The 14,635-nt window shown below is 32.5% G+C and overlaps 1 protein-coding gene across 2 annotated transcripts in view; it reads left to right on the plus strand.

Moving 5' to 3' along the window:
• Positions 1-14,635, plus strand: part of Aida (axin interactor, dorsalization associated) — a 42,680-nt gene that overhangs the window by 6,110 nt on the left and 21,935 nt on the right. For both annotated transcript variants that reach the window (XM_076831658.1, XM_076831659.1), the window contains exons 2-4: positions 1,393-1,462; positions 8,891-8,944; positions 9,300-9,354. In XM_076831658.1, coding sequence (XP_076687773.1) covers positions 1,393-1,462; positions 8,891-8,944; positions 9,300-9,354 — 179 coding nt within the window. The remainder of the gene's footprint in view (positions 1-1,392; positions 1,463-8,890; positions 8,945-9,299; positions 9,355-14,635) is intronic.

Below are 14,635 nucleotides of genomic sequence, written 5' to 3' on the forward strand. Positions count from 1 at the left end.
GTGTCAGTCATTCTAAATTTCTCCATATCCTGGCAACCACTCATCTGCTTTCTTTCTCTATGAATTTACCTTTCCTGGACATTCCATGTAAATGGAATCATATAACATGACCATTTACATCTGACTTCTTTTATATAGGATAATCTTTTTGAAGTTCATTCATACTGTAGCTAGCATATTATCTGAGTTTCATTCCTCTTTATGACTGAATAATAGTCTACTGAATACATGTACCACGTTTTGTTGATGGACATTTTGGTTTTATGACTTTTTGATTTTTACAAATAATGCTGCTGTAAACATTTGTGTAAATGTGCTTTGTGTGAACATTTATTTTTAGTTCTTTTGGATATATCCATCTAGGAATTTGATGGAGCATACAGTTCCTCTGTATTTAACTATATTAAACTTTTCCACAATGGCTGGCACCAATTTACATTCCCATCAGCAATGCATGGGGGTTCCAGTTTTTTCCGTACTCTCCCTACGCCTATTATTTTCTTCATCTCTTTAAATTATATCCATCTGCATGGGTGCAAAGTAATTATTTTATGATTCTGATATGCATTTCCCTGATGTCTAATGATACTAAATATCTTTTCATGTGTTTATTGGCCATTTTTATATCTTGTTTAGAAACATGTCTAATCAAATACTGTGTCTAAAATTGGTCTTTTTTTTCTCTCTCTTTCTTCATAAGAGTAAGCCTTTGCCTTTTGCTGTCTCAGAAATAGCTTTGGATCTTCACCATTGAGCTTGGACTAGCATCATAAATTCATCCTGGAAAACTCACTCAAGGCCTACCTGCCATTTTTAGATATGATGATAACTGGGCAAGCAGTATTTTCTGTTTTTGATTGGTGGACGGCTTTTCTTTATTTTCCATTAAAAAATGTTTCAAAAGCATATTTTGATGGAATTATTGTCATGGCTGTAATTTGGATTTGGGCAAATCTTATTGGGAAATTAATTCTGATAGAATGATAACGTATCTATGGTTGATACTATTGTTGGTGCTCACTGGAAGTGTTAAAGTAGAATCTGGACAACTATTTATTGGTTGTTTATAGAAGAAATTAGCGCATGGTAAAGAAAGTTGAATTATGTGCTTTCTGAGATTCTTTGCAGCTCTAAGATTCTGAAATTTGTCCCAGTTAAATGGTATAAAAAGTATCTTATTTCATCATTATTTTGTACAAACTTTTTTTTTTTTTTGTAAAAAGTTTGATTCTCAGGGTAATGTAGATTTGCCTTGAAAATGTGGAATTACTTCAAAAACAGAACAAAGTATTATGCACTTTATTGTTTTTAAGAGATTTAATTTGTTTTACTTTGTTGCAGTTGAGATAGTTTGCTTTCAGTTCTAAAAAAAAAAATGTTTTCTTCTTACAGATTAGCAAGACATCTACAAAAAGAGGCCCAAGCTCAACACAACAATTCTGAATTCACAGAAGAGCAAAAGGTACCATCAAATAATATCTAGATATATTCAATTCCAAATGAAATTGCTCTTGAGTCCATTAAGCAGAAAAATAAACAAAAAACTGTTATATTTAAGTAAAAAAAATCAGATTGATTATGCTTTGCCTAACATTAAGTGAACATTTATACAGATATATAACTTATCACTTAATGAATTTCTTTACTTAACTATTTAGGCCTTATTTAACTCTAATGGAAGTCATCCACACTTTAGTTGAAAAGTGTGGGTAACCCAAAGACTGGAGTTTGTTCTGAGTCACTTGGAAAAACAGAAGGATTGGGAATAAGTGCATTCCACCTCAATGCTTAACTCTGAATTTTCATAACTCTTTATGTATCACCTCTCAAAGCAAAACAGAAAACACACACAAAACCCCCCATACCAAAAAACAAATGGAAAAAAAATTAGCTCAAGTCAAGAAGTTGGCGTACAGATCTGTCAGCTAAATAAATATATGATTGCAAAATGTTCAGTACTGTTCTTTCTTCCTTGAATTAAAATTTTTGTATGTCAAGTTGATTCCCTGATAGAGATTATGTAAAAGGGGATACTTTAGAGTAACTTTATTCTAAAAGAAGAGAAGAAATGGGAGGAAACAACTCCCATTTTCTCCTGGCTCAGAGTAACTAGTGTTAAGTCAATTTTTAATCTTGTAGATAGTGAAAAATATGTGTTAGTCTTTTCCTCATCTCTTAAGAAAAGGCAGTGTGAAAACCCTGGTGACCTAATTCACTCTTATTAATACTTTTCTTTTTTTGCACAAGGGGAAATGGGAGTAATTTTTTGCATAACTTTTTAATTAAACCTAAGCAAGTTTTTAGTCCATAGGCCTGTGTTTATTAATTCTTAGTTATAGGAGTTTGGGGAGAAAAAGCCCCCAGAGGGTTAGCCGTATTTCTTGCCCAAATATATTTGTATTTTTAAAATATTTAAAATCTACTTCAAAAATATTATGTTAATGCAATTTAAAAGGGTGTTTTTCTTTTTTCCTTAATAAGTGCTAATATCCACAATAGATTTAAGAGACTTAGGATCTTAGTTCTGGAAAATAATTATCACAAAGAAAATAGCTGATATGCTTAAGGAAAGGAACAAAGACTATACACTATACCACTTCTATAAAATTTGTGAAATCTGTCTAGGAGCTGTTTAGGAAATGATCAGCCGGCATCATTGAATAAGACTTAAAATATCTAAATCTTGATGAATAGAATCTTAGATATCCCGGTACATAAATTAATAGTTAATGAAGTATGTTATGAATATGAAGACAAAATTAAAAAATGTAAAAAGTTTTAATGATCCCATATTTTAGTCACCTGTTTGCCTTCAGTTAGTTAGATTTCTCCAGCATTTGTTGCTCAGGAGTAGAACCTGTGAGCCACATGGCCTGAGATTAAAGTCTTTTGACCTCCTAAAACATTCTAAAATTACAAAACAAACAGGTTAATATCAAAAAATGAACCTTGTTAAGTGATGAGGAAAAAATTAACTTTTTCTTGATTTTCTTTAGTATTCTGAGACTAGAGTTGGTGTTGATAATGCTATTGATTCTCTAATTTATAGCTGTTCAGCTTGTCTTTGGTTATAAAGACCCCCAGATCTTGTACTCCAAAAGATCCAGGAGGCTGCAGGACCTAGAGGAGAGAGCTGAGACCTAGAGTCAGAAGACTTAAGTCTTGCCTCCTGGCTTTGGCTCTGGGCCTGATTTTCCTCATATAAGAAATGAGAGATTAGAGAACTCTTAAGTGACTTTAAAAGGTCTTTCCTTCCTAAAACTCCAGTGACCTCTACCTGTGAAGTGGTCTATACCTCCTGGAAGCCTGATTTCTGAGGAATATATTATTTATAATACCTGCCCAGGAGGCATTTCTGACTGCCAGGCGTAACTGCAGACAGAGCTTCTGTCTGCCTGTCTATTCCTTGGTCTTGAAGAAGGACCCCAAGTCATTCTGTTCTACTATATAAGGCAAGTTATATGCATTTAAAGGTTTAAATTTCTGTGAAAATGCAAGTGAAATATTCACAACAGACAGAAACACTCATATTGATGTATAGGCCTTATATGATTGTTCCATAAGAAAAAAATTATCAAAGTCTTCAGTTAATAATGATTAGAAAAGAAAGGTCTTCAAGACATGTTCTGGGAAACACTGGCTCTTAAAAATTAATAGATTGTGTCTGTGTGTATGTGTGTCTGTGTGTCTGTGTGTTGTGCTAAGAATGGAACCCAGGTCCTCATGCTAGGCAAGCAAGCACTCTGTATATCAGTAAGCTACATCCCCAGCCCAATAGGCATTACTTGCACACAGTTTGTGACTTCTCTGGACTTTTAATATTCTAATGTGTATGTTGGATATTTTAAAGAGTTTGGTTGTTCAGTATTTTAAAAATTATTTGCTTTTGAAAAGCTCCCCTCCTTTCTTTACAGAATATTTCATTGGATCTAGTGTTCTAAAGAACATAATACAGGAAATTTTGACACATACTGTTAGATCTGCATTAAATACTATGCCTGTACATAAGCTGGAGAGAAAACTGAATTTATTTTTCTCCAAAAAGGAAAATAGAAAATGCTTTTAACCTTATTCTTTGCAAAAATGTTGTTTTATTTTGAGTTATATTTCTTATGCTTATACTAATTCATGTATTGATAGCAGTGACGAGTTATATAATTATGCCAACCATTCAGTAGTTAGTGGAACTTTGAAAAATGTTTTTGGTTTTTAAAAACCAATCTTATTACTAAAGTGCTTTCTTTATGAAACTTTTTGCTGTCTAGTTCACAGTGAGCTCTCAAATATATTTGATGAATAAATGTTTTATTGGATCTCAGATTATTGATATTTATTTTATATTTATTAAAATAAATCCTAATTTTTAAGAGAATAACATATTTTTCCAATGTTTATTTTATATCTAAAGAATTCTAAAGCAGAACTACTAATCTGTCTAAACCATATTAATTGGTGATAGAATAAAAACTTCACATTTATTTCCTATTTTTAATATTCTCAAAGATTTCTAGTTAAAACAAGAGTTTATGATTCTTATTTGATCCTCCCTCAGGATTAGTTCACTTAGCTTTCATTTCAGTTTTCAATAGTTTTGTCATTATAACAACTGGGTTTAGTGGCCAACAAAAAGCTGCCAAAAGCTTTCATTCCATGAAATTCCCTACTTTGGTGTAGTAGATTTTCTCATGTAAGTTTCTGGACAAAATAGAACATCCTGTCTCATGACACTTAGAAAATTTTTCCCTGTTTTGAGTCAAACTTGGTGGTAATGAGAATCCCAGCACTATATACTTGTTTTATGTTTTATCGATTCCACCTTTCTACTTCCACTTTCTCTCTACCCCAGTGTTTTCTCTCCTCCAACAGCTAGATGGAAGATGAGTGGCTGCTTAAATATTTAAAAGTTAAGTCTGGATTAAGTAAGACTGTACTGAATTATGTTTATTTTTAAACTGATTTTATTCATTATATAAATTGAATACATTTTAGCAAAATTAATTTAGCTCATTAATTGTTCATTTTTATTCCATGTTTTCCTTTAACTGATCTTTAGAGCTCTCAATTTTCTTAGCAATGACAAACTAAAGTAGCTAATACTCTAAAAATGATACTGTTTTCTGTTTCTTATCATATTAGGTATGAGCAATTAATTTGAATAAAATGCTAGTGATTTAAGTCTTTCTAAAAATCAAACATCACTTCAGTGCTTGGTTTAATGTACATTAATTAAAGTAGTCAATACTTATACTCTGGAATATGTGAACTTGTGCTTCTTTATCACTTTTCTGAACTGTTCATTTTAAGGAAGGTGACACTGTTTCAGTAGCAAGCACTTGATTTTGACATCAATAAATTCTACATGTTTTAAAAGTTATTGCCACAGCTGAAATAATAGTGTTTCACTTCTTTTTTAATACTGAAGCTGGGTGTGGTCCCTTAAAATAGTTATGAATAAGGCCTGTTGGTATTTTGCCATGGTTCAGTACATTTCTGTATAAAAAGCTATTGCCTTTGCTTAACTTGAAGAAATGTTTAAGTGAGAATAGTTTGTTAGTGGTCTCTTATTGTTCAGGTACAACATTTTTATCTTAAATGTTTGAAGTGTGAAATACAATGGATTTTAAAGTCAAGAAGGAAAAAAGCTAACTACTATTTTGAAGATTATTGATAGCTCATTGATACATCTCAATACAAGCAAAATTCTTTTATAAAATCAGTTTTGAAAGAATATAGTAAGTTATAGCTAAATGGAATTGATGGAAGTGTGTGGTTTTATTGAATATCTTGTGTGTTGTATAGAAGGCATTGATGACTGGGACAAATTACTTAACCTGTCCATATTTCAGTTTTCACACCTGTAAAATGATCATAGCTAACTCAGAGTTGTGGGGAGGGTTAATTAAATTAATGTTTATAAATCACTTAGGAGAGCCTGTCAGTAAGTGCTCATTAGTTATTAATAAGTGGTTAATAATTAATAGTATTTGTTATTAATAAATTATTTGATTATTATATTTATACTTAATTATTTACTAGTTTTGCTGGAGTTGAGTGGTATATTTGAACAACAATGATTGGGGATATTAGACTTTATGTAGAAAAGATTGCTTACTGCTGGTTTCTATACATAGCTATTTAAGAGGATGAATAGACCTGAGTATTTCGCAAACTATGTATAAACATAATTTTCAAATGTAATCTCTTTTCAGATTAAAATTGCATATTTTCTAAGCTTTTATATTGAAATTTAAAAAAAATTATGGAGATAATTAAATATTATTACTTGTGTGTCTGAGAGGCATATCTTGCTCAATAATAGGTTTTTTTGTGAGTTGCTATCCTAGCTATTTGTTGAAGATACAGTAATTAAAGAGTGTCCACTAGCCTAAGCACCAGGGGCCAGGACAATACTGTTACTTCCCTTTACTCCTCTTTTACCTTTCAAAGAACATTAACCAAACACAAAATCACCAAATCCCCAATTTACTAAACATTTTGTAAGTCATACATAAAATACATTCAGAAAAACGTGTCAGTTTTTTTTCCCCAAATATGTCATTTTTGTAAGCATTGTAAATGATGTACACAGTTCTTTGCTTTTATGATCTAGACTTATTCCTAAAGACATTTCAGAAATATCTTTTTTGGAAGGACCTAGAAGTCTCAGTGTCATTGTTCAGCTGCCTGCCCTGATAATTTCTTTTATGAATCTCACGAATCTCCCCTTTTCATTTCCACCTTAACTATTCATATTCTTATTCTGAATATTGTTTAGACAGTTTGAAATAACTTAATGATTTTTCCTTCAGTTTTTCCCCTTTCCTTTAAATTATGTATGCATTGCATACCTGTATCACAACAGTCAAGGGGTTTTTTGTTTGTTTTTTAGAAAGAGTCTCACAGTGTTGCCCACACAGGCCTTAAACTTTTAGGCTCCTGCCTTAGCCTTTCCAGTAGATGGTACACATAACTATGCCCAGCTCACAACAGTGTTCTTAAGGGCATGTCTGTTAAAAAAAAAAAAAAAAAAAAGAACAATAAAAACACACTTCTGTGTAACTTATTGTTAAAGAAATCCTAGATTCCTCAGCAAGGAGTTTGTGGAAGGTCCATTTTCAGAATGACTATGCCCTACTTCACTTTACTTTTCAAACCTATCCCTCTGCTTTCAGTTGGGGATTTTAAGTAATTGAACCATGACAATTTTCCAAACTTTTTGATTTGGAAATTCTCCCTAGTCTTTGGGACTGGATTCCTAATATAGATCTTGTTCTTTTCCTTTAGGACATAAAAGGAACTTATTTTGCTGAAGCTTATAGATTGTCTCTCTTTTTAATATAGTGATTTTGTATATGTTCTATCACACATAATAGAACATGAGCATATTAAAAGCAAGAACTGTGCCCTATCACATCTGTTTTATAGCTTATTTTATAAAACAGATAGACTGTAAAATTTGCACCATTCATCACAAATACTGATTTTGTAATATTGCCTACGTTTTTAAACAAGTCAGAATTGAGCTTTAATCAGAATTAAATTAGACCATTGTGCTATCTTTCAGATATCTTTTAGTAAATTTCAGGCTTTATGAGAAGGTGGTTGATGTCAAAAATCCCTTTTCATTGCCCTTCCCCTTTTTAATTTTCTGTTTTCTTTTTTAAAGTTAGTATTTTGGGGCTAGAGTTGTAGCTCAGTGGTAGAGTGCTTGCTTGCCCAGCATGTATGAGGCACTGGGTTCAATCCTCAGCACCACATAAAAACAAATTAATAAAATAAAGGTATTATGTCCATCTACAACTAAAAAAAAAAGCTATTTTTTTAAATAATTAAAGTCAATATTTTAACTTACAGATAACAAAGATAGTACATATAAATGGGGTAACATGTTTTGATACATGTATATATTGTGTGATATGTAAATCCAGTTAACATTTTCTACTCACTTATCATTTCTTATGTTTAAAAACTTTCAAAATTTTTTCTTTTTTCTTTTGAAATGTAGGATGCATTTATTTATCCCCCCACCCACTCCTACTGGCTCCAACCCCTGGTAACTACCATTCTACTTTCAACTTCTATGCAATCAACTTTTTTGTATTCCACATGAATAAGATTTTGTGGGTCTTGTCTCTGTGCCTGGCTTACTTCATTAATATAATGATCTTGTTCCATCATGTTGTTGCAAAGGATAGGATTTCTTTATTTTTATGACTGAATAGTATTCCATTGTGTATATATAACACTTTTTTTTTTTATCCACTTATCAGTTGATGGACTCTTAGGTTTCCATTTCTTGGCTAATAGGAATAGTGCTGCTATGAATATGGGAGTGCAGGTGTCTCTGCAGCTTACTGATTTCCTTTCCTTTGGCCATATATCCTGGAGTGGAATTGTTGGATCATATCGTAGTTCAATTTTTAATCTTTTGAGGAACCTCCACACTGCTTTCCATAATGGCTATCTTTGTTGCCCTTTAAATCATATCTAGACCTATCACCAAACCAAACTTGATTCAGAATTGGTTATGGCATATTAGTTTAGAAGAAAATATATACTCATCTCTCTCCCACTTCTCAGCCCTTTGTCTTCTGATTCTCTTTTCTAAAATTTGCAAGGTGCTAGAAAAGGAATAATAATTTATTTAAAGAAGTATAGATCTCTTTTGTAAATTTTTTAAATTGTAGATGGACACTATATCTTTGTCTTATTTATTTTTTTTAATGTGGTACTGAGGATCGAGCCCAGTGCCTCACACATATGAGGCAAGTGTTCAACCACTGAGCTAAAATCCCAGTCCCTATAGATCTCTTATAAATAAAAATTCTTGATTTTAGTAACTGACAGTTAAAATTATCTTGGGATTTATAGCATTTTTTTTTCCCTACAGAAAACCATAGGCAAAATTGCAACATGCTTGGAATTGCGAAGCGCAGCTTTACAGGTAAATGGATTTTTTTTAATGAATTATTCTAAATTGTTCTGATAAGATATTAGACATTCATGCCCAAAGCAATATTATCTCAGAAGGGTTTTATAACAATTGGAATTGATCAGTTGAACTCACACTTAAATGATTTAGTTCATACTTTGTACACTGTGGAAATAAAAGATATGATTTTAATTTTTTCTGTTTCTATTAGCTTGAATATTCCAAAAATCAGTTTGGAACTTTTCATTTTCTACCTTTAAAGCAAGAAATATATTTATTTTAATATTTGATTCTTGCCACTTAAAAGACATAGGGTGCAGTGAAATCTTTGTAATGAAAAGATATAATATGCATATTTTAAATTTAGTCCACACAGTCCCAGGAAGAATTTAAACTGGAGGACCTGAAGAAGCTAGAACCAAGTAAGTTTTGTTTTATATTTTTTAGTTATATTCCTTTAGGAAGAGTTTTATCTGTTGTGAATATTAAGATTGTTTAGCACAGAAAGTGATTGGATTTATTTCTCTTACTTTTTGGTGCTTTTAAAATTCCTACAATATTTGCATTTTTAATTACCATTTGGATTTAATCTTGCAGTATGGGCAAAGGCACAGTGTGAATAACTGAATGAATGTAAGTTAATGTAACCTTTTTTAAAATTTTTTTTTAGTTGTAGACAGATACAATACCTTTATTTATTTGTTTTTATGTGGTGTTGAGGATCGAATCCAGTGCCTCACACATGCAATGCAAATGCTCTACCAACAGAACTATAACCCAGCTCCTGTACTCTTTTTTTATTGAGATAAGATTGCACATCTCAGTGCATTTATGTGACTAAGGAATAGTAGATTTTATTTATCCAACTAAGTAAGATTTTTAAGTAGGGAATCATAAAATCAAAGCATTTTCAAACAGAAAGGAGTCTCAGACTTGTGGTCACATTCTCTATTAAGGAAAGAAATGAAATGATTTGTTTGCCCTGTTTCATTTAAATCCCCAGTAACTGAGCAGGGTCTAAATCTCAGAACATTTGTCAGTCTATCTCAGTTCACACTAGTGCAATCCTTTTAATGTAAACATGCTTTGAGTAAGAGGTAAAAAATTAATTTAAGAACTAAAGAGAGCCTTGCACAGTGGCACATGCCTGTAATCCCAGCCGCTCAGGAGGCTGAGGCAGAAGGATATCAAATTCAAAGTCAGCCCTAGCAAAGCAAGGCACTAAGCAACTTAGTGAGACCCTGTCTCTAAATAAAATACGAAATAGGGCTGGGGATGTGGCTCAGTGGTCAAGTGCCCCTGAGTTCAGTCCCAGTATCCCCTGCCAAAAAAGAACTAAATAGAATGTTCCTATAAATTCCACAAACTGCCAATATCTAATTCATTCATAGCAGTTCTAACAAAGACATATATTATTGAGATAGCTGAAATGTGATTGTATTGCAAATCCAGGGTAGAAAAAGGATTCTCAGAGTATACTGAAGGGGATCTGATTTTCTGTTGTTTGGGTTGGAAAAGAGAAGTTAACAACAACAGACAACAACAAAGGAATGCGTAACAGATTTGTTGTGATTCTGGTGGCTTTTCCACAGTTTTAGATGATCATATTTCATTTCTTCAGAACACCATCCTTCTGAATATGGCAAGAATTCTGATGAACTCTGTCATTTTAATAGTTTTGGTTACTTTATGTAATCCAGATCATAAAGTTTTTTTTTTTTCTTTGTGGTTCTGGGGATCAAACCCATGACCTCACACTTGCTAGGCAAGCGTTTTACCACTGAGCTACATCTCCAGCCATAGATCATAAGAGTTGGAGATGTTATAAGAGATACACTTATATTCAGAAATAATTCTTATGCCTATATCCAATGTATATAAGGATACTAATCAATGTAATATTTCTCACAAATTTTGGGGGTTTTTTGTACCTAAAACTTTATTTTTCAAAAGCATTAATAAATACTTTGTATATGATTGAGATATAATTTATATAAAGCACAATTCACCAATTTAACATATCATATTCAATTTTTTTAGTAAATTGGAAGAGTTATGCAGACATCACCACAATCAATTTTAGGACATTTTCATCACCACAAGAAGAAACCCTATTCCCATGAGCAGTCATTCACTTCTTGCCATCCCCCTAAAATCCCTTCCAATTCCCAGCCCTAGGAAACCATTAGTTTGATTTCTGTCTATAAATTGTCCTATTGTAGACATTTTATTTAAATAGACTCATATGATATATGATCTTTTATGACTGGCTACATATAAGATTATTTTGAGAAAAACACATTGATGACTTTAAATAAAAGGTTGCAACAGTTGTTTATACAGTGGTTCTACTGAAAATTATGTTTGTGTGTGAGTGTGTGTGTTTATGAGAGAGAGAGAGAGAGAGAGAGAGAGAGAGAGAGAGAGAGGATGCTGGGGATTGAACCAAGGGCTTTGGGCATGTTAGACAAGTGCTTTACCAGTAAACTACGTCACCAGCCCTCAGTTTTTTATGATAAAAATAATTAGGATTTTGGCTTCTTATTCAGTCACTATTTCCTATTAGTTGTTTGTTTCCAAACAAAATTTAAGAATCTTATAGATACACAGAGTGACTGTAAAGACTGTGGATGTTTATTTCATATATTTATTATCTCTTCCTCTGAGCATGCTCAAGTACTTCTATTGCCTCACAAGATCTTTCATTAATTGCCCTTTTTTTTTTTTTTTAAGAATAGCATCTATATGCTAAGCACTCGAATCCTCTCAATTTCATTTTGCTAAGGACAACACCGACATTAGCTTGTAAATCCCAGGAATGAGTTTTAGAGTCACCTGGACCGGTTCTTTCACTATGCTGTTATTAATACCTGTAGTGGTGCTGTACTACATCATTCCTAAGTACAGCTCTCCAGTTCAAATTCCTAAGAAATTATTGACCCATGTATTAGTCGAAGATCAGGTTAAAATCTATTACTTTTTTGGCTTTTTAAAAAAGATTTGGAGTAGAAATGGAAAGAGTATTTTGGAAATTCACTTTATTATACTTTATATAATGTTTTTCATTTGTACTTTTCCCTTCTTGATAGTTATCCTTTTAGATGATTTTAATTTGCTGTTGCTTCTCAAAGAAACATAAATGAATATTTCTTTAGGGTAGACTCTGTAATTTGGAATTTATCCAAGCAGGGCACTTGTTGTGAGTTAATTATTGAGTTGGAATTAAATATTTTCTACAAATTGGTATTTAGTAATATTTCAGATTAAGTATACTTATTCAAGCTTGCTTTTTAAAAAATTAAGCCTCTTCTAAGGAAAAATAGTGAATTCTAACTTTTAATATGTTGAACTTAGCTGGTTTCCTTTCTTTTTAAAAAAAGGTTTTTTTAAAATTTAATTTTGTGCGTGTGTGTGGTGCTGGGGATCGAACCCAGGGCATTGCCCATATAAGGCAATGCTCTGCCACTGAGCTACATCCCTAGCTCTTGGCTGGTTTATTAGGCTGATGTATTCTTTACTTCAACATTTTGAAATCTTTTAAATTCTGTCTGAAAATACTAAAACTATGATTGTGAAAGTCTGAGACATTTTTTCTTATGTTAATTGCAGTAATGTACTGCTGCTTACTCAAGCATATCTCCCCACCACCACCCTGCAAAATTCCCTTCTATTAAGCCACCCTTCAAGGCTTCACAGAATCCCACCTCTCCCTGAAAGCTTTCTCTGCTGTCTCTATGGAGGCATAATTAAACTCTGCCTCCTCTCCTGTATAGGATCATTTTAACTATCCATTGTCAGACTCTTACATGTGTTATTTTTCACTTGTATTTGTTTCAGTCCTCAAAGAGATTATGAATGGACTCTTCCCCCACCCCAGATCCTATTGAATGCTTTAAGTATAGTATGAACTTGGCAAGATTATGTTGAGTTAAATAGATTTGAATGTTTTGAAGGCATCTTTTCCTATAATTTAAAAAATAACCTTTCAAAATTGAGGCAGCTGCCCATTTTTCCTACCACAAAAATGAAACACGTCAATCACAAAAGCAGAATGCATTTTGATATTTGCCTGTGTGTCATCTTTTGAGGGTTAGCTTCAGGAGGTTGGTAGGTCCGTGCTCCAAGAGAAAGGCTGGGATTTTCCGTGGTGGAGTAGTATCAGATGTCTGCCATGTAGTGATCCAAAGTGTGTAAGTCCTACCAAATCAGCCAATGAATCTCCAACCCATGACATGCTTCATACTTATGATAATATCTTTTGTAAAATTCAAGCTCCTCTTCAGATCCTCCTAAGATATCATTGCTAGTATTGGTAGAAAGAAAACTCTATGTAAAGTTTAAGCTATTTTAAAAGAACAATAGAATCTGTTATTTCATAGTTGTTGAAAATGTAAACCTATACTACAGTATAGAAAGTAAAACAGAATTTGTTTTTTTAGTTCTAAAGCTATTCACATAAATTAAATGTTTGATAATACTTTAACTTGTGAAAATAATATAACAAAGCTATTATTCTAAAGCAAATACTTCCTCTTCAGAGCTTTGATACCAAAGAAAAGAAAATACCATTTAATTATTCTGTTACAATACAAATGCAAGATAACTACTGAGCCACATCCCCAGCCCTATTTTGTATTTTATTTAGAGACAGGGTCTCACTGAGTTGCTTATGCCTCACTTTTGCTGAGGCTGGCTTTGAATTCTTAATCCTCCTAAGCCTCTGGGATTACAGGTGTGCACTACCACACTCAGCCAAGATATTCTTAATAACCAAGATATTTTTCAACTTTTTTGTTTGTTTTTGACGTACTGGAGATTGAGCCCAGGGGTGCTCTACCACTGAGCTATATTTCCAGTCCTTTTTATTTTTATTTTTTAAAACTTTTTTAGTTGTAGATGGACACAATACCTTTATTTTATTTATTCATTTCATGTAGTGCTAAGGATCGAACCCAGTGCCACATGTGCAAGGCAAGCACTCTACCACTGAACCACAACCCCAGCCCTTTTATTGTTTTATTTTTATTTTGAGACAGGGTCTCCCTATGTTGCTTAGGTAGATGAACTTCTAGTCCTCCTGACTCAGGCTTTTGGTACCTAGGATTACAGACACATGCCACCATAACAGGATCAACTTTTAAATATTATTGTTATATACATTTTTAATGGTTGATTTTTTTGCCCATTTCATTAAACTCTTATTACAATATGATCATTTCTGTGTTTTTGTTTCTGATATGAGTGAGACATGATCTTTTTGTTACCTGCTCCCCATTCTTGGTATCTATTCCATTGTTGTGTAAGTGATCAATATTTATTAATATTACTTATTAATATTGAGTTGATTTAATAGTTTAGTAACAATGATCATGCAGAAGTATAGAAAAGATGTTCTTGTATTAAAAAATAAACAGTACTTCTTAGTAAGATAAGAAATATTAGGATTCTAGTCAACTAGATCAAAAAGGTCATGGAGAGAGTGAATGTCCATTTTAGATTTTCCCTTGCCATTTTGTATACATTTATTTAGGCTGTAATTCTCTCAATAGCCTGTAAAGGAAGTAGCATTCTCATTTTAGAACTGGGGAGATTAGAGTATTTATGTAAATGTTCAAGTTATTGTTGTAATTGTAGGGCTAGGTTTTGATTTAAACCTTCTATTTTGATCTCCTGCTGCTTCCCCTTTGCTTGTCAGACTTAAGT

This window comes from Callospermophilus lateralis, chromosome 13 (genome assembly GCF_048772815.1).
Source record: "Callospermophilus lateralis isolate mCalLat2 chromosome 13, mCalLat2.hap1, whole genome shotgun sequence".
Taxonomy (NCBI): Eukaryota; Metazoa; Chordata; class Mammalia; order Rodentia; family Sciuridae; genus Callospermophilus; species Callospermophilus lateralis.